This window comes from Equus przewalskii, chromosome 7 (genome assembly GCF_037783145.1).
Source record: "Equus przewalskii isolate Varuska chromosome 7, EquPr2, whole genome shotgun sequence".
Classification (NCBI taxonomy): Eukaryota; Metazoa; Chordata; class Mammalia; order Perissodactyla; family Equidae; genus Equus; species Equus przewalskii.
This window is the reverse complement of record NC_091837.1, coordinates 3,387,673-3,406,438: the sequence shown is the minus strand read 5'-3', so window position 1 is coordinate 3,406,438 and position 18,766 is coordinate 3,387,673. Positions and strand designations below refer to the sequence as shown.

General features: G+C 55.0%; 1 protein-coding gene and 1 pseudogene across 2 annotated transcripts; one reads left to right on the top strand and one right to left on the bottom strand.

Moving 5' to 3' along the window:
* Window positions 1–91: 91 nt before the first annotated feature.
* LOC139084623 (proteasome subunit alpha type-1 pseudogene) lies at window positions 92–1,461 on the bottom strand (annotated as a pseudogene).
* Window positions 1,462–10,234: 8,773 nt separating this feature from the next.
* LOC103561728 (glutathione S-transferase theta-4) lies at window positions 10,235–18,450 on the top strand. Of its 2 annotated transcripts, none has more exons than XM_008536492.2 (5): window positions 10,235–10,722; window positions 11,704–11,791; window positions 16,033–16,183; window positions 16,676–16,852; window positions 18,014–18,450. In XM_008536492.2, exons 1-5 carry the CDS (start codon window positions 10,611–10,613, stop codon window positions 18,209–18,211), a joined length of 726 nt encoding a protein of 241 aa, XP_008534714.1. In that variant the 5' UTR covers window positions 10,235–10,610; the 3' UTR covers window positions 18,212–18,450. The 2 variants fall into 2 exon arrangements, with proteins under 2 accessions (XP_008534714.1, XP_008534715.1); XM_008536493.2 differs by having other exon boundaries at window positions 10,255–10,722; window positions 16,676–16,893; window positions 18,014–18,444.
* The last annotated feature ends 316 nt before the right edge of the window (window positions 18,451–18,766 follow it).

The window sequence follows — 18,766 nt, the reverse complement described above, 5'->3', positions numbered from 1 at the left end:
CAAAAATCCCAGGGAAGCATTCTGATCGGCCAGCTTGGGTCACTGGCCAGAGGGATGGGCTATTCTGAAAGATTTGCTAGAGCCCGGCTGCCTAGCCCCAACCATCACTGCGGCCACTGGGAGGATGGCTGGTGGTGGGCGGGGGGGTGGGGGGGGTGGCTGGAGGGAGATGGGGGACAGTGAGAAGAGTGCAATTTGAATGAGCTGGTTAAGCACGGTGTGTGTGCATTACTCAAGGTACTTCCTGCAGAAGAGGGCCTAATGACAAAGAATATTTCCAGTGGAATTGCTGGCAAAGACTGGAGTTTATGATTTATGATGGTGATATGTCTCCATTCCTGGAAGCTCTTGAAGAAAGATAAGAGAGAAAGGCATAGCCTGCTCAACCTGCTGATGGACCTGCAGGAAAGGCTGACGAACCAACGGAACATTAAGTGATAAACCAGTCTACGTGTGTAGTATCAAGTATGCAATAATGGCTATTTGAGGTGGGTATAAAATCTTATGTGGGAAACCCATTTTCCTCAAAATTGTTTTGCTCTTCTAGCATTCCAGTTCAGGCTCATCTGAATGACCAAATATATATTTCTTATGAATCACAATATTGCACCTATACTTTCTAGAAAATGTAAAGTTTTTTAGAATTCTAAAAATCTAGAAAATTATATTTTTAGACTCTTTCAAAGAAAAATGCACCCCATTATATGGTTTTAGTGTGGTTGCTTAGAAAAAAATCACATCTGGACTGATTCTTAAAACTTACCATCCCACCACTCTGCATCTTTTGATTCAAAGTATAAATTGTTGTCATCAGTATGTGTTCCACATTCTTGCATATCTGATACTACACACATAGACTGGTTTATCACTTTATGTTCCATTGGTTCATCAGCCTTTCCTGCAGGTTCATCAGCAGGTTGAGCAGGCTATGCCTTTCTCTGTGATCTTTCTTCAAGAACTTCCGGGAATGGAGACACATCACCATCATAAATCATAAACTCCAGTCTTTACCAACAATTCCAATGGAAATATTGTCTTTAGGCACTGTTCTGCAGGAAGTGTCTTGAGTAATGCACACACACCACGCTTAACCAGTTCATCCAAATTGCACTCCATAAATTCAGACATATGTCTCTCCAAGTCAGTACGAGCTGATTGAGTGTGGGTTCCAATGGTCATTGCTCTGCAGTCAAAATAGTTAGCATGTGGATAGGTTTGGAAAACATAGGGGCCCCTATCATCATAACCAGCAATAAGCAGCCTGACACCATATGGTCTCCAGCCACATTGTTGCCTTGGTATCTGGATCTTGCTTCCTGTTAGAGATACAAGAAGAGACACAGGGAGAGGTCTGTCAAATACAAATCTAGAATCCAAACACTCCAGGTGCAGGGAATTACACAACAGTCTGGCATCAGCAGCAAGTCCTCCAACCGAGATACCACTGTGGTTGTCAGCATGGGGAATTTTTTTTTTTTTTAAAGATTGGCACCTGGGCTAACAACTGTTGCCAATCTTCCTTATTTTTTTTAAGGATTGGCACCTGGGCTAACAACTGTTGCCAATCTTTTTTTTTTTTTTTCCTGCTTTATCTCCCCAAACCCCCCCTGTACACAGCTGTATATCTTAGTTTCATGTCCTTCTAGCTGTGGGATGTGGGACGCCATCTCAACGTGGCCTGACAAGCGGTACCATGTCCGCGCCCAGGATCCGAACCCTGGGCCCCCGCACGAACACACGAACTTAACCACTCAGCCACGGAGCCGGCCCAGCATGGGGAATTTTTTTTTCTGATCAGTTGCAAGCTCTGCTGGGCTCTCCTGAATGCAGCCGACCCTGTATGGGTTTTCAGTTTCAGACCAGCTGTGGCTGAACCTTGTTTGACAGCTTCCATAGCATATTCAATTTGATGAATCTTGCCCAGAGGGCTCCAAACAGTGAGGTCATTGTCATACTTGTTTCAAAACATGTTTCTTGTGGCCTCTTGCAAAACTTGGGATCAAAGTATCACTCCCATTATCTTGTGAAATTCTCTATCTTTTGAAAGATTTGCAACTGTATTTGAATTAGAAAATATCAGTGAAATATTTTGACCTGTCAAGATGTTGACACGATGAGTCAGGAGACGCCGGTGTCAGGAAGGCACTAGTTATTGGGAAATATTTTGATACATGGCCATTTCCTTAGTGAACACTTTATTTCGAAGAACTGGGGCAGCTAAGGTGTAGAGCATGCTTCTGACATGCCAGGTCCAGCTCTGAGCACACTGCACGTACGAACTCACTGAGTCTCCCCAACAGCCTGGCACACCAAGTGTGCCCACCCTTTGCCACAGTGCACAGCAGCCACTGTACCTACGGACCATGGTTCCCTCTGCTGGAGCGGCAATCTGTGACTTTCTGTGAGAGCCCTAGTGGGTCACTGCTGAGAGCGGTCAGGGGACACTCCCACAAATGGCATTGCTGAGCAAGGGCATCATATGCTTTTTTTGACAGATATTGTCACATTGCTGTCTGTGGAGGTTGTCCTAATCAATACCGTGCTTGGTATACGTTAGCGTGCTTGGGCTGCCGTAATAAAATATCACAGATGAGAGGCTTAAACAGCAGAAATTTAATTCTTACATTTCTGCGGGCTGGAAGTCCAAGATCAAGGCGTCAGCAGTGTTGGTTTCTTCTGAGGCCTCTCTCCTTGGCTCACAGATGGCCGCCTTCTCCCTGTGTCCTCACATGGCCTTCCCTCTGTACATGTGCGTTCCTGGCGTCTCTGTGCGTCCTGATCTCTCCTTCTTATAGGGACATCAGGCATAGGGCCCACCCCAAGGCCTCATTTTGACCTAATCACCTCTTTAACTCTATCTCCAAATCAGTCATGTTCTGAGGTGCTGGGGTGAGGGTGTCAACACAGGACTTTAGGAGGGACTCAAGGCGCTTCTGTCCGCAGCGACCCTCCGCCAGCGGTGTCTGACAGTGACCTGCCCCCACTCGCGCATGCCCTCTCACTGTGGCAAGGTGACGGCGGCAGAGCAGATTCTCAGGCTAGATTTATTCGGGATTTTCATTTTTAGGAATCAACCTGGGTACTTTTCAAGAGTTTAGGAGCCATTTGCACTTCCTCTCCTGTGACCTTTCCTATCATTTGTGAAGGGCCCTCATGTGTTGCCTAAGGAAGGTGTTTGGGACATGGATGGAAAAGCATCTTGAAACTCCAAGGTCCTAACTTGGGAGGTCCATGTCCCTGTAGCAGCGAATGCCCTGAGCTCCCCCGGCCCCAGCTGCTGCTGGCTTCCCTGAGGCCTGAGCCCTGGGGGCTGTGCCAGGCTACAGTCCTGTCACCTCACCGTTTGCACCCCTTCTTTCATACCCCACCCCTGCCCTGTGGGACTGGAGCCTAGGGCTCCTCCCACCCCCTGCCCCAGCTCCTCATCTCCGATGAAACTTGCCCACTGAAGCCCCCTCCCACTCTCTTTTCCTCCTGCGTGACACCTTGTTATTCCATGGCGGGCAGCTCAGCAGGGTCTCTGGAGGAAACAATCTCAAATCATCACAAGTCTATACCCTGAGCTATAATCATGGGCTCCTCACAACCAGCCGTGTGCCTGAACACACAGGACACCACACTTCCAAGTTTCTCACAGTTCCACTTGTCTCCCGGGCTGCCCACAGGAGGCTGGCATGGCCAGACTTCTTGGATATGACGGTAGATGTCACCACCGACCAGTAAATGGGCTCCTTAACAGCATGCTCTGAGCCCACCTCGCCTGGGGCCTTGGTGCCCCACTGTGCTCATCCTGGGCTGTTCCCGGGAGCACCCTGCATGGCTCCCCGTTGCAGCTATCCTGTCCTGGGGTGTCTGGTGGGACCTCCCTCTTAGGTCCTGTCCTGGCTGCCTCCCTTTCAGAGAGTCCTGTACTTACTTGCTGTCCTGGGCCTTTTCCATCACCTCCTAGGGGGGTTGGGGACAGGCAACAGCAGCCTGTGCCTTCTTGATCCACACCGGCTGCTTGTTTATCGTTCACAACTGGACAGTTTTGCCTTCAGCAGATGCTCCAGTAAAGTATGAGAAGTAAACAAACAATCTAGTTAAACAGTCACTCTGAGAGCAGTGTGGGTGACAGGTAAGTCCTGGAGGGTGACCACAGCTGAACTAGCCATGCTGTGCACCAACACAGTGGGGCAAGGGAAACCACAGGTCACCTGGCAGGAGAAGTGGCAGAAAAGAACCTCTGGAAGTGACCTTGAATCCTGAACTGGTGCTCTTGGCAGAGGAAGGGACAAGCTAACGCTGGAAGCATGAAGACCTAGTGTGTTTGGGACACTTGAGCAGCCAGGCACGGCGAAGAGGATGCTGGAAGGCGAAAGCAGAGGTGAGGCACAGGGACAGCAATCACGACAAGATGAACATAGGCTTTGGAGCCATGCTGAGGAGGGGGTGTGAGTTCCTGGGAACTACTGCCTGGGTATGTGACCGGCTGTGGGGAGATGGTCTGACCACTGGACGGTGGAGTGGGATGCGAGAGCTGGGTGGAGGAGAGGGGTCTGTCAATGGTAGAGACCTCTTCTGCCACAGGCCTGCCAGCTTCTGAGAGAGGAGGGAGTGACTGGGTAACAGGGTCCTCAAGGCCACTGCTCCCACCCTGTCCACCCTGAGCTGCAAATACCAGACAGTGGCCCACAGGCATCATCCCACCTGCAGGCCTCTACCCGTGACAATGAGTGCCCAAGCTTTCATGACAACTGTGTCCAGGGCATCTTGGGCATGCCTGTGTGGACCGGGGTGAGAAGGGTGACAAGGGAAGAGGACATGACAGGGTGTGGGCAGGGCTTAGGTGCTGGGGAGGGGGCGCCACATGATGGGCTCTGGCTGGCTCTGCCCATCTGCATGCAGGTCCCCAAGGGGAAGCTGGGCAGGACCAGGGACAAACAAGTCCCTGGGGGTCAGGGATCTCCCCTCCGGCCCCAGGCGACACTGGCTGACCACACGGTGCTGCTGCAGGTGTGGGCTTGGACCAACCAGGCAGCCTCCCTCCGCTGACCCTACCCGGGGGTCCTGCAGGGCCACCTCTGTTTGACAGATGGCAACTGCCCCACCCCCCCCCCCCACCTCTTGCCTGCCCCTGGAAGGGGGCAGTAGGATCCCTCCCTCGCTTCTCTCAGGTCCTGTGGCTGTCACCCTGCCCCAGGCATCAGGTGGGGGTCAGTGATATGGCTGTCCCTGCCTCCTGTGCTGGTGTCCCCAGAACTAAGGCCTCAGCGCTGGCCATTCCATGACCCAGCAGCCCGCGGCTCTGGGCTGTGATGTGTCAGGAGGGGTGGCCGTGGCTGGCGGCACGGCATGAGTGAGTGAAGTCTTTCCTGGTTTTGGAACAGCCAGGAACAGCCCTTTCCTGGGTTTCTGGTGCCAGGAGGACCCTGCCCCATCCTGAGCATCCTGGGGCAGATAGTCATCAAAATCCCTCCAGAGTCCCCGCCAGAGCTCCATCCACAGGCCCTGCTTGGAGAGCTAGGAGACATAATAAAGACTACTCTCTGGTCACCTGTCCTTGTCCTTCTCCTGCCATTGTTCTGTCTGTCTCTGAGTCGCACTCTCTGTTGAATGAATGATGGAATGAGTGAGTGAATGAATGAAGGAATAAGTGAGTGAATGAATGAGTACCTCGCTGCTCTCCTCCCTGTCTCCTGTCTCTCTCTCTCCGTCTGTTCCTCCCCTCCCTCACTCCTCCTCTTTACCGCAGAGCTGTGGCCCAGGATCCAAGATGTCAAACCCAGATGGGGACTTTCTGCCCAGGATGGGGTTGCGGGGCCAGGGCAGTGGGCCAAGGGCTCCCTGAGGGCTCTGGGCGTGCCAGGCCTGGGCCCAGCTTCCACTACAGGCTTGCTGGGCAGCAGCTGGCTCTGCCAGGCCTGCCTGGCTCCACTCCCTGGCTGCCTGGGCTCCAGGATGGCTGGTTCTGCAAAGCCTGGCTCCTAGGGGCTGCCCTGCACTGGCCCTCCCTCTCCACTGGGGAAAGGTCTAGCCAGGTGTGCACCCCTGCAGCCTGGTGGCCTCACCAGGGAGCCTACTACCATCCCAGGACTCACTCGCAGTGGCCCTGCCTGATCCAATCAGAGTGGCCAAGGGGTGCAGGGTCTTTACTGGCTGGGTTGGGCCGTGTGCTGTCCCTGGAACCAAGGGTAGGATCAGCCTTGCTCAAGTCACACAGCCTGCGAGTACATGGGCGGGGGGAGGTATGTCCCCAACAGTCCTAGCCACTAGCAAACTTCAGTTCTCCAGGCCAGATTGTGGCTCTGAGCTCCTTGGGCCCCAGAATGGGGCTGGGTGCCCAGGAAGGCCAGGTCTCCTTTGGCTTGCTGTCTGCTCCATGACCTGCCCAACCAGCACAGCCAGTGTGGAGGCCAGGTCCTGGCTGTCCTCCCCACCCACGGAGGCCCTGCCCTCAATCCAGCACCCGGTGTTCCCAAAACCTGGGCCCCAAGAGAAGAGAGGTGCACAGGGCCGCTCGGGAGGAAGGCCCGTGCAGGCAGAGAGGTAAACGGACAGGGCTGGCGAGTGCGGCCCCAGCGGCTGAGGCGGTACAAGGGTGCAGGGGTTGGGGGCTTGCCATGGAATGGTGTTGGGCAGGGAGCATGGGGTGAGATTTGGACTTTCACAATCCCTTGTAGCTTTTGGAGCCTCCCCAAGAGCTGTCGTATCCCTCCTTTCTTCCAGTTACTGTTGCAACCAACAGAGGCTGTTTGTACCACTAAAACAAAAGAAATCCCCTCTGGTCCTGTGCTGTGTGGACCAGGCCAAGGGCGGGGAATGGAGGCGGGGCAGCTGGTCTGGGAGCTGGAAAGGTCGGCCAGGACACCCAGAGGCTGGGGGGGGGGGGGGGGGGCGGGGGGCGGTGAGTGGTACAGGAGGGGGACTGACAGCACGTGGTCATGGAGGGTTGGGTTGGAAGAGGGCCGGCTCCCGGGGGTCTGGCCTGAGCCTTAGGGGTTGCAGATGCCACAGCTGAGGTGGGGGACACTGGACAAGGGCAGTTGAGAGGGCTTTATGGTTACTCAGAGTGGAGAGAGGAGAGGCCTGGGTTGGGAGGCATGTAGTGTGTGACTATGTGTGAGTGTGTGTGTTTGTATGTGTAAGTGAGTGAGTGTGTGTGTGTGGCACAGGCACAGTGGGAGGGGAGACACGGAAAGCCCGAAAGACCTGAAGCCTGTGCCTGCCAGCAGGTCTCCTAGCCCGCTGGTCACCCCCACGGGAGGACTGTGGAAGCTCCCTGGCCTCCGGAAGCTGGGGTGGGGGTGGGGGACAGCCAGAGAGAGGGAGAGAGTGGGATGGACAAGTATCCGTGGGTTTGCAACACCCTGTGAAGAAGGAGGAGGGCCAGTCTGGCGACCCTGCTTTGGGGAAACCAGTGACCAACCCCCAAGAGAGGCACGGCCCAGCCCACCTCCACTCCCCAGAGCCAGGAGGGGTGGCGGCTTGGCAGGGCACCCAGCAGGTCGTGGAGGAAGCAGCCTTCCAGGCTGGAGGTTAGCCCCTCTCCAGAGGTCCCGAACATGTCCTTTCAGAGTCACAGGAGCCGGGCAGCCCAGGGTGGCACTGGGCTCTGAATCTCAGCTCCCTCCGCCCTCACTCTCTGCCCAGGGCAGGTCGCAGAACTTCACACCCAGGATTCTCCTCCGTAAAATGGGGTAATTACACAACCAACCCCCAGGGCTTGCCCCACAATGGAAACTGGGCACCAAGTGCTGGGAACCCAAGGGGGATCGAGAGAGGGGGACCCTCTGAGCCTCCCCCAGACCCTGGGCACTAGGGAGAACCGGCGCAAGAGGGAAACTTGGAGGCCCCCTGGGCAGAGAGGGCGTCCACGGCAGGTCTGCCCCCTCCCTCTGCGTAGGGACCCTGAAGCCAGAGACCTGGGCCTGGAGGCAGAGGGCAGGCCGGAGAGCTGCAACGGGGAGAGGAGGTTGAAACGTGGGCCCAGGGAAAAGCAGAGTTTGGAAATGGAGGAATGGAACCGTTCAGCGGGGGAAGATGCCGCCTGGAGGGGGATGTGGGAGTGGGGAGGTCCTCCCCTGGGGGTGGAGCCGGAGAGAAACCCAGTCAAATCACCCTGTTGTGGGAGATGGAGCTGCCCAGTCCTGGAGGGGTGGGGAGATCTCTGACCCCCCCACCCACAGTGTGGCTGTCCTTTTATATCTCAACGGAAGTACCAGATGGAGGCACAGTGGTACCCACCTGAGCTGTAGGCCCGTGCCCGCATGGATGAGTACCTGGCATGGCAGCATGTCGCCATCCAGCTGCAAGCTATAATGCAGGCTTGGGCCAGGACCCCTAGGGCTGGAAGGGACCAGTTGGCCCATATCCCACCTACCATCCACTGCCCCTGGCAGACATGGCTAATCTATCACAGCACTCTTTCCCCTGAGCCTGAACGAAACTTCAGAATCCTGAACACAGAGCCCACAGGGCACCACTAATGGGTGGTGGCTGGAGAGGGCGGAGAGGAGGCTGAGGAGGTTTGGAGGGGCCCAAGATAAGCTGCCCCTCTCTTCCCCACCCAGTCTCTCCTGCTCCACTTCTTGGGGCAGCCTGTGGACACCACAAAGCTGGAGCAGCTGTTGGGGAAGCTGACAGCTGCTCTGTAACACCTGGATCGGCAAGTCCTGGTGGCCAAGGCTTTCTTGGTGACCGAGCAAGTCTCCCCTGATGAGGATTTTAGGCTGGTTAATTTTAAAACTGCAGATGAGAAGCAGGCTCCGAGGAGTGGAATTTGCTCGCCCTTTGATGAGAGACAGTTGCATTTGTGAAGGAAATCTCCATGCCTCCCTCTCTGCACCAGGAGGAAGTAGGGATGGCCTTATCTATGAAAACGCTTAATGGGGAAGGCAAGAACTTAAGTTGTTTACTGTCTGGCAACCTCATGTAACTGACACCGCCCCCCCCGCCCCCCCCCCCCCCCCCCCCCCCCGCCAAAATCCTCTTTTGTGTTTAGCTGAGGATAATATTTGAGCGGTGACTTCTGCCATTTACTCAATCCGGTTTGATTCTTACCTAAAAGTTGTGGGACCGCCCAATGGCCGGACCCTACCGGCACTGGTACCATTTTAACTTTTTTTCTGTCTTGTAAAGAGATAACTCACATACCCATGCCTTAAATTTAGCCTTACTCTCCACCCAACTTTGCAGCAGAGGCTGCAGCAGCAGCAGCTCCTCCTGCCCGTGGGCCCTGTCCCCACGCGGCAGAAGCTCTGACTGCCCATGGGTCCTGTCCCCACGCGGCAGAAGCTCTGACTGCCCATGGGCCCTGTCCCCACGCGGCAGAAGCTCTGACTGCCCATGGGTCCTGTCCCCGTGCTATTCTATACTATTCTCTAAATAAAAGAGCACTACTGCCAGATCTTGAGTCCAAGAAATCTTTCTTTCGACTCCTCAGCTCACCGACCCCACATCATCCCTGGCGGGTCTGATGGCATTCACAGAGCTAATGCAGGTGAGGTTCTTCTGCCTGTGCACCCTCTGGGGAGCACACTGGGCACCAGGCTGAGCCAACGACCCAGCTCTCCTCTCTCCCCAGCCCACTGCCATTGGCTCCGACCTCTTCCAAGACCGGCCCCGGCTGGCAGCTTGGCGGGCCCACCTAGAGGCCACCCTGGGACCCGAGCTCGCCCAGGAAGCCCATACGCTTGTGCTCCAGCCTCGGGACCCCGAAGAGGCCCAGTGGGACCCCCAGCTAGCCCAGAAGCTGGCGCAGCGGCTGCAGGAGTGGCTCCGCTGAGAGGGGTGTGCCCACTCCCCGGCACTCTGCCATCCACAGGAAACATGCCATGTGCCCTGACTCGTCTGCAGCCTCTCTCTACCCCAGGAAGTGGTGCCCCCCCATTTCTGAGCAGACAGGGAATCTCCCAAGATCACCCAGCATGAAGTGAGTGGCACTCAGCCCTCGCCGCGGTGTCTAGTTACCTCCCTCACCATTGGGTGCTGAGTTCCAGGTGTCCAGCCAGGCCACTGCCCGTCCCCTCTCAGTTTCTGGGGTCCTCTGCATGGCACAACCCAGCTGGCCACTCTTGACTGACTCCCTGTGGTGTTGTCCCCTACGCCCTGACATCTCCCCAGGCCCCTGTTTCTCTTTCTCCCAATCCTTTCCTAGCCAATGTTCAGGCTAGGTTGACCTGTGAATACTCTCAGTCTCTGTTCTGGAACCCTCCAGGGGTTCTCATCGCCCCACCCTCCTTCTGGACCGGCCAAGCCCATTTGGTCACATTCCACAGTGAAGGCCTGGCCCCGGGAATTCCCATGCATAAGCAGACAGGGCCATGTGCCCCAAGGGTGGGAAGGGCAGGGTCGCAGTTGCCCCAACACCATGACCCCAGGCCAGGGGCCTCTCCCCAGTCTACTCTTGGGTCTCCTCAGAATCCTTGCTGCTCTGAGAATTCCAGGCTTCCTAGCCTCATGACAACACAAAGTGAAACAAGAAGTTCCAGAACATGGGGGCCTGGGTCTGGGTTGGAGAGAGCAAGCCAAGGGCTGGCTGGCGGGCACAGGGCCAGGGGCTCAGGTAGCATACAGGCTCCAGTTCAGGGCCTGCAGCCTGGGCTGGAGGGGCTCAGCACAGTCTCAGCATGGGCCTGGAGCTCTACCTGGACCTGCTGTCGGCCTCCTGCCGTGCCGTCTACATCTTTGCCAAGAAGAACAACATCCCCTTCGACTTCCAGTTTGTGGATCTGCTGAAAGGTCGGCACTGCGGCTGCCCAGGCGGCCTGGTCCTGGGAGTAGGCAGAGCACAAGGCCGGGCATTTCCGAGAAGTGGAGGCACACACTGAGGAGACCCCACCCCAAAGTCCACGGGGGGAGAAAATGTTCCCAAGGGGATTGCAGGCTGTGCACCTGTCCAGCTTACCTTCACCAATCCCAATTATTCTGCCCGACTGTGAAGAACGGGCTTTATAGGGTAAAGTGGAAGGAAGAGCTTCAGAGGGGCTCCCAGACCCCCACCCAGCACCCTCGCCTTCTCCTTGTGGGAGTCCAGCATCTTGTAAGCTGCGGCACCTGCCGATTAGGTTGGCAAAGGTTGCCCAGTCGTGCAGTCACTCTGCATCTGAGGGTTGAGATGCAGCTTTGATCCACACCTGTCCTCCCCAGGTGCTCAGGGTGACACAGACCCCTGGGTGCAGTTTAGGGCACTGGGCTCCAGCACCAACCTGAGCGTGGAGGGGGCTGTAAAGTTCAACTTGCAGAGGCAGCAGCCTCTGGAACACAGAGGAGGAGACAGAAGCTCCAGAATCTGATGGGGTGTGAGTGGAGCCCCCGGAAATATTTCCAACTGGAGGCAGGTGGTCAAGAAAGAGTTAAAACTCCCACGTTGGGTTGATTGCATGTGCTGGCGATTCCGGGTGGGACCCAGGCTCAAAGGGCTTCTGCTGATTCCCAGGCTGTGGTTTCAGGCCAGGAGTTGGGGGTGGGGCTGGAGGCCTCCAGCTTCTGTGAGCCAAAGGGTTGTCTTGGTCACTGAGCCTGGGGTGGGGGCAGGAGTCCCGATCCTGGTCCCTGTTCTGCCACTGACTTGCTCTGTGACCCGCGGTAAGACACAGTGTCCTCCGGGCCTCTGTTTCCCCTTTTTTGGAAAATGGAGAGAAAGGCACTGCTGCCTCTGGGATACCTGAATGACTCTTCCTTGACGTGCCAGCAGCCTCAGACCTTCCCTGCCCCTCTCAGGCCACCATCACAGCAAGGAATACATCGAGATCAACCCCCTGAGGAAGCTGCCCTGCCTCAAAGATGGAAAATTTATCTTATCTGAAAGGTAACAGTCTTTCCCGGGGCCCTCCCACCATCCATCCCTGGTCCTCCTGGGAGATTCAGCTGGAGCCAACCTCCTAGCACTTATTTATTTTTCCTACTATGGGAAATTTCACACTCACACTAACGCAGAACCAATATCAACTGATGAGGAGTATAACCATCGCCGGGCTAGCCACCACCGAGCTCCCACGGTGTCCACTCAGGGGCTCAATTTGCCTCATCTGTACCCCACTCTGTTCCTCTGCTTCCCAGCCGCCCCATCGTTTCATCCATAAATGTTTAGGAATGTACTTCTAAGAGATAAGGGCTCTCTAAAAAAAAAAAGGCACCATCACGATACCATGACGACGACTAATAAAATTAACAATAATTCCTGGATTTCATCCAATATCCAGTTTGTATTCAAAAGTCCCTGGGTATCGCATAAATATTTTCTTTGCACTTTGTGCATTTGAATCAGGGTCCAAATAAGCTGCAAGTGTTGCAACTAGTCGATCTGTCTCTTAGATCTCTTTTAATCTACAGCCCCCTCCACACCCCACCTTTTGCTTTTGAATTTTTGTTGTGGTTGAAGAAACGGGGCCCTTTATCCAGTGGAGTTTCCCACAGTCTGAATTCTGTGGATTGCATTTTCATGTAACTCGTGGCGTCATGAGTTTCTGTCCCTTTATTTCCTGTAAATTGCTAGTTGGATCTAGAGGTTTGGTAAGATGCAAGGTTGATGGTTTTTCAGACTGCTTCACACGCGGTCTCATAATTTTAGCGTATGTCCCCCAAGTGGACCTTGGAGGTATGGGTGGCCCAGGGCCGGGTACTGTCCAAGGGCTGCCATAGCAAAGTGCCACCAACTGGGCAGCCTAGAACCACAGAAGTCAAGGTGTCAGTGGGGCCAAGCTCCCCCTGAAGGGGCCAGGAAGGATCTGTTCTCGGTATCTCTCCTAGATCCTGGGAGCCTCAGGCATTCCTCGGGTGGTGGATGGCCATCTTCTCCCTGCATCTCTGCACATTGCTTTCCCTCTGTGCCCGTTTCTGTGTCCAAATTTCACCTTTCTTTAAGGACACCCGTCACATTGGGTTGGAGTCTATCCTAATGACCTCATTTTAACCTGATCACCCCTGTAAAGATCCTATTTCCAAATAAGGTCACATTCTGAGTTACTGGGGGTTAGGACTTCAAGATATCTTTTTTGGGGGACACAATTCAATGCATAACAGTCTGCCCTCTGGTCCCCCCAAATTCACCTCCTTCTCATGCACAAAATAAGTCCACCTCATCCCAACATCTCCAAAAGTCTTGATCACCCCAGCATCAACACTAAGGTCACCGTGCCAGCATCTAAATTGTCCAAATCAGGTTTGCGTGAAATCCAAGGCATGATTCATCCTGTGTCAAAATTTCCCTTCATCTGTGAACCTATGAAACCAGACGACAAGTCATCCTGCTGCCAAAGCACAACGGGGGACAGGCACAGGATGGCCATTCCCACTCCGAAACAGAAAATTAGGAAGGAAAAAGGCGTTCACACACCTCAAGGGAGTCTGAAATCTAGTAGGGCAAATTCCAGTAGATTTGAAGGCTTGAGAATCATCCTGTGTGACTCCACGCTCTGTCCTCCAGGCCTATCAGGGTGCCAGGCCCACCCTTGGGAACTAGGGAAGCCAAGGCCCGGCCCCCACCCCCACTGTCCTCCCTGGGGCCTGTGGCAGCAGGACAGCCCTGCTGGCCTCTGAACCCCCCTCCAGGTCATCCTTCCCTTTTCTGGAAGGCTAACACATGTCTGCAGTTGACTCGCTCCGTCAGTCTGGTTCACAGAAGTCCCACAGCCTTCCTGCACTTTACCATGTCTCTGTCCCCTTACAAGTCCACAAATCACCTGCCCAATCTCTTTAGCAAATGGTTGTCCAGCTATACCCTCAATGTTCTCTCCGGAACAGGGTCCCAACCTCGAGCCCCAACCTCCTCCCCTCTGGCTTTGGCCTTCTTATTACGCCATGTTCTCACCCTGGTGGTCCCTGGCCTCCCAGCTCCCAGTCCTGGGCCCTAGAACGAGGGCCTGGTGAATCCACTCCCATTTCCTCAATGACCCCCCCACCCCCAGCCTCCCAGGCACCTCTCCCAAGGTGTGTCAATGAGAGCACTGAGTCAGGGGCTGAGGACAATGGCTGCAAATCGCAGAAACCCAAGCCAACTAATTTGAGTTTCTTGGCAGGCTTAATAAGCCAGGGGAATCTGGGCCCCCAGCCCTGGCTACTGCCGTTTTCATGCTCTTCCCCACCCATCTCACCTGTCAGCTTCTCTGTGGGTGTGTCGGCCTCCATCCCTCAGCCTTCTGTGTATACTCACGGCCAATGGCAGCCCTGTAGCCACATCTTTGGAGCTCCTGGTCCTCGGGCAAGGAGTAACCGCTCCTTCTCAGGTGATCCGAAGTTCCCAGCGAAGGACACAGATGGGCCCAGGCTGAGTCACCCCCTTACCTGTGAACCACTCACTGGCTGGGGCACAGGGCCCTGTGACTGCCAGCACCCCACCAGAATCGCTGGATTAAAGATGGTTGAGGAGGTCCCTGCCGGAAAAGTGAGGGAAAGGTGCTGGGCAGACAGAAGGCCAGATGCCCTTTCTAGATCATCTCAGGGACTGTGATGCCAGTAGGGTGCCTTTCCCCTGAGATAGGTTTCCCCTAGTCACAGCAAGCTCTGGTCTGCTCTGGGGGCAGGAGGTGTTCGAGAATAGGCTGGTGTGCACGGGCCCCCTTTGGCCCTGGCACTCCCAGTGTGGGAGCCAGGAGGGCTGATGTCACAGAATAAGCGTTGGAGGCCCCTACCTCAAAGTGCAGGACAAAGAGAGTGTGCAGTGGTGAGCTCGTGCAGACAAACCAGGAGGAACCAGTGCGGGATGGGAGTGGCTGGCAGGTCTGCCCAGAGCAGTCATGACCCAGGGACTGGCCACCAAAGGTGGTGCTCCCAGAGGTCACAGAATGTGTTGGGGACTCTTCCTGCCTTTCAACCCTCCCTCAGTGGCTGGAGACCATCTCATCCCCTTGCTGCCAATTCAAACTCTTACCTCCCTCCCCCGAGTTCTCGAGTCTCCTGCCCCACCTGGCCAAGGTCACCAGCTATGCCAAGAGGTTGAGAACAGCAGGGCTTGGCCCAGGACCAGGCTGCTGGGGTCAAACTCCAATCCTACTGCTAACGGGTTGTGTCTTTGCCACGTTAGTTGTATCTCTGAGCCTCAGTTTCCTCAGATGCAGATAGGGAATACACTGGGACCCATCTTGCAGGCTTACTGTGGGGTCAGCCGAGCTGATTCAGGATTTAGGATTTCCCTCCTTGATCTCTCAGCCATATTTCCCCCTTTCCTGTATAGCTGGGCCTCGGGGCCTCCCTCCCCGCTCCTCCCTCCTTCTTCTCTTCCTCTGCCTTCACCCATCTCTGCTCCCTTCTCACCTGCTGACTGTGCCCCGAGATCCGCCTGCTCCTCAGACTTCGATGTCATGTCAGACTCTGGCTCAGGACTCTCTGGGACCCAGATGTCCCAGACACCTCAAACACCAGCGTCAACCCTGAGTTCCTCCTTTCCCTCCCCCCACCAGCTGGCAGCAAGTCCTGGGACATCCTCTCCAAAGGCTGCCTCTAATCTATACCCTCCCCAGCCCCCGCAGCCTCTGCCCTCCCCAGACCCCAGCACCGCTTGCTTGGGCATTGGGGCGGCCACCGTCTCTGTTGTTGCTTCTGCCCTCTCTGGCTCACTCTCCATCCAGCACCAGAGCGACCCTTCTAAACTTCAAGGTGGATCTCCTTGTCCCCCTGCTTACATAACCCATAACCTTGAGGATTAAGTCCATGGCCTCCTGCATCTCTGGGGGCCTCCCCGTGTGGCCTGCACAGCATCTCTGGCTGTCTCCCGCCACTCCTTGCCCGCCTACATGCATCTTCCAGTCACACTCACCACCTCCTTTCTCCAGATTTACCACGCTCCTTCTCAGCCCTGTATTTCCACACCTGTTGTTCCCGGTCTAGACTGCACTTCCTGATGCCATCTGCCAACTCCCACACACTGCGGGTCTCCCTTCCCACCCTTGCTGACTGGTGGGCTGACTGCCTTTCTCCAGGCCCTTTGGGCTCCTCCTCCTCACGAAGAAGGTCAGAGCCTGAAGCCTGCCTATGGCCCAGGCCACGCTGGGGTGGTGGGTGTAGCAGCATTGGGGAAGGCAGGAGCCGTGCTCTGACCTGCCCTTTCTGCAGCGCGGCCATCCTCTTCTACCTGTGCCGCAAGTACAGTGCACCCTCGCACTGGTACCCGCCAGACCTGCACACTCGCGCCCGCGTGGATGAGTTCATGGCCTGGCAGCACACGGGCATTCAGCTGCCTATGAGCAAGATGCTCTGGATCAAGGTGAGTGGGGCCACAGCTGGGGCTGACCACTGGTGAGCTCAAGCCAGTGTCCCTCCTGCCCCCAGCCTTGTTTCCTCTGCTCCCTCTCCTGCCTGCCTTGCAGAGCTGTTGGGAATGTGGAGTGAACCACTGGGTATGAAAGAGCCTTGTAAAGGCAAGTGGAAGGGCACCCAGGAGGGCTGGTGTTACTCAAGTCAAGGGGCCCATAGAGACTACCAATCTGAAGATGACAACTGGTACATGTGCGCATACTTCTTAGCGTATGCCTGTGACAGACATTGCTAATCAATTACAGGATTCTTTCCTGCTGGGATCTCAAAATCCTTCTGAACATTGGCCCCAGGCAACTTCTACCAACCAGAAGAGGTGAAACCACTTTATATCCTTGGTTCTGTCCAACACCTCTCTAGCAGAAAAGGGTACTGAGGCCTGGAGGGTCAGATGGCACTGGGGTGCAGCCTCCTCTTCCCTCCTCTCCCCCACCCTGGCCAGCTGCTGATCCCCATGATCACAGGTGAGGAGGTTCCAGCTGAGAAGACAGAGCGGATGCTGGCAGAGGTGAAGAACACCCTGCAGCTCTTTGAGGAGAAGTTTCTGCAGGACAAGATGTTCATCACGGGGGACCATGTCTCACTGGCCGACTTGGTGGCCCTGGTGGAGATGATGCAGGTGTGGAGTGGAGTGGAGCAGGGGATAGAGGCCGGGCAGAGGTGGGACTCCTCTGTGACCAGTAGGGCCATAACTTAAGGATAGGCTGGCAAAGGGGGAGACATAGGGGCTGTGGGAGCCGGGTCTGGGTACATGGACTTGATCTGGGCCACAGGAAACACAGAAGGTTTGAACCTGGGAGGATCATGATCATCCATGCTTCACAAGGAGCCTCAGTGTTTGTGGCACTGGAGGGTGTGCCTGGGGTAGGGAGAAGAACACATCATTTCTGGTCAGTCAGCCAGGATCCCGGATGCCTCCTTCTCCTGCTGGACTCTCCAGGAAGTGTCCAGATAATTCCAAAGTGTCCTTCTTGCTGACGTACCTCTTTTTCAGAGCTCCAGACACATAGCTGTACAGAGCAGCTTCCCTGGCTCTAGGACTGAGGGACATCTGCTGTGCATTTGGGGGCATACCTGAGTCTGGGACATTTATGTGCTTCCTACATGCAGGAGGGGTGGCCAGTTCAGACCTAGCTAGTGTGCCAATGTCTTGAGAGGTCAGCATAATCTCTGGCCAATATGAAAAGTGGCCACTTCGGTCCCTGATCAGTGTGCAGTGCAGACCAGCACTGGGAAAAGCCATTCCAGTTTTTCTGTCCCAGGTGGTGCAGTCCCCTAGTTTCACCCTCCTCCTTACTTTTCACCCACACTCACCCCATTTTGGGCCTCCCAAATATCTTGGGCACATACTTCTTGGGCTGCCTGCTGAGTGTCCTGTTCCAGCCCCTGTGCTTGATAACAGAGGGAGGTTCAACATCAGGAAAAAGTAACCAAATTCCTCCCACCCTCATCTGGGGACAAGGGGTTTCCCTGGAAGAAGGCAGGACCCATGGGAGGTTTCATGCAGGAGAAGTAGGACCCACCTAGGCCAGGGGGTCCCCTCAGAGAGGGATTCAGGAGCCCTGAAGCAAGATCAGTGACCAAGAATCTTGGGGGATTCTGGATCTTCTATCCCCACCCCGTATCTATGACATAGCCTATGACTCCTTTCCCAGGCCTCGGGGGTCAGCAGACCCACTTTTTGCAGAAGTAGACAGGGAAAGTGCTTGAGGCTATAGGAGGGGACCCAGGTGAGGCTGGTCCCCAGGCTGACTACTCCTTCCTCTGTGTCTATCCACAGCCCATGGGGGGCAACCATAACGTCTTCCTCAACAGCTCCAAGCTGGCTGAGTGGCGCATGAGGGTGGAGCTGGCCATTGGTTCCGGTCTCTTCTGGGAGGCCCACGACCGGCTGGTGAAGTTGGAAGAGTGGGACTGTTCAACCCTGGACCCGCTGGTCAAGGAGAGGATCTGCGAGCTGCTGCAGAAGTTCAAATAGAAGCAGCCCCTCCTGCAGGGCCTGGCTGGCTCAGCCCTCGGAGCCTCCTTCTTGGGGGAGACGCTGAAAACACCTCGGTTTCTTTGTCTAATAAAGAACAGCCACCACTGCTGCTGAGCCTGGGACAGTTGGTATGAGCATAGTGTCCGATGTGGGAGTGGGTGGTGGTCATGGGCCCTCCCAACTTCCAAAAAGACCTTAAAAATTAAAGGTTAAATGTGATTAACTGTCAATAACAATAGTTGATGACATCAATACTTCACTTTCAATGATGGACAGAATAATGAGACAGAAGAGCATCAAGGAACTAGAGGACTTGAAACACTATAAACCAACTGAAACTACCAGATACATACAGAGCCCGCCACCCGACAACAGCAGAATAAACATTCTTCTCAAGAGCACATGCAATATTCTCCAGGATAGACCATAAGTTAGGCCATAAAATACACTCCAATAAATTTAAACAGACTGCAATCATACAATGTATGTTCTCTGAACACAATGGAATGAAATCAGAAATCAATAACAGAAGGAAACTAGAAAACTCACAAA

What these genes read in the sequence shown, in the direction of transcription:
- LOC103561728 (XM_008536492.2), top strand. Translation starts at nt 10,611, where the DNA reads ATGGGCCTGGAGCTCTACCTGGACCTGCTGTCGGCCTCCTGCCGTGCC. An exon ending in GTTTGTGGATCTGCTGAAAG is followed by an intron (nt 10,723 to 11,703) that starts GTCGGCACTGCG and finishes TGCCCCTCTCAG; the next exon opens with GCCACCATCACAGCAAGGAA. An exon ending in AAATTTATCTTATCTGAAAG is followed by an intron (nt 11,792 to 16,032) that starts GTAACAGTCTTT and finishes CCCTTTCTGCAG; the next exon opens with CGCGGCCATCCTCTTCTACC.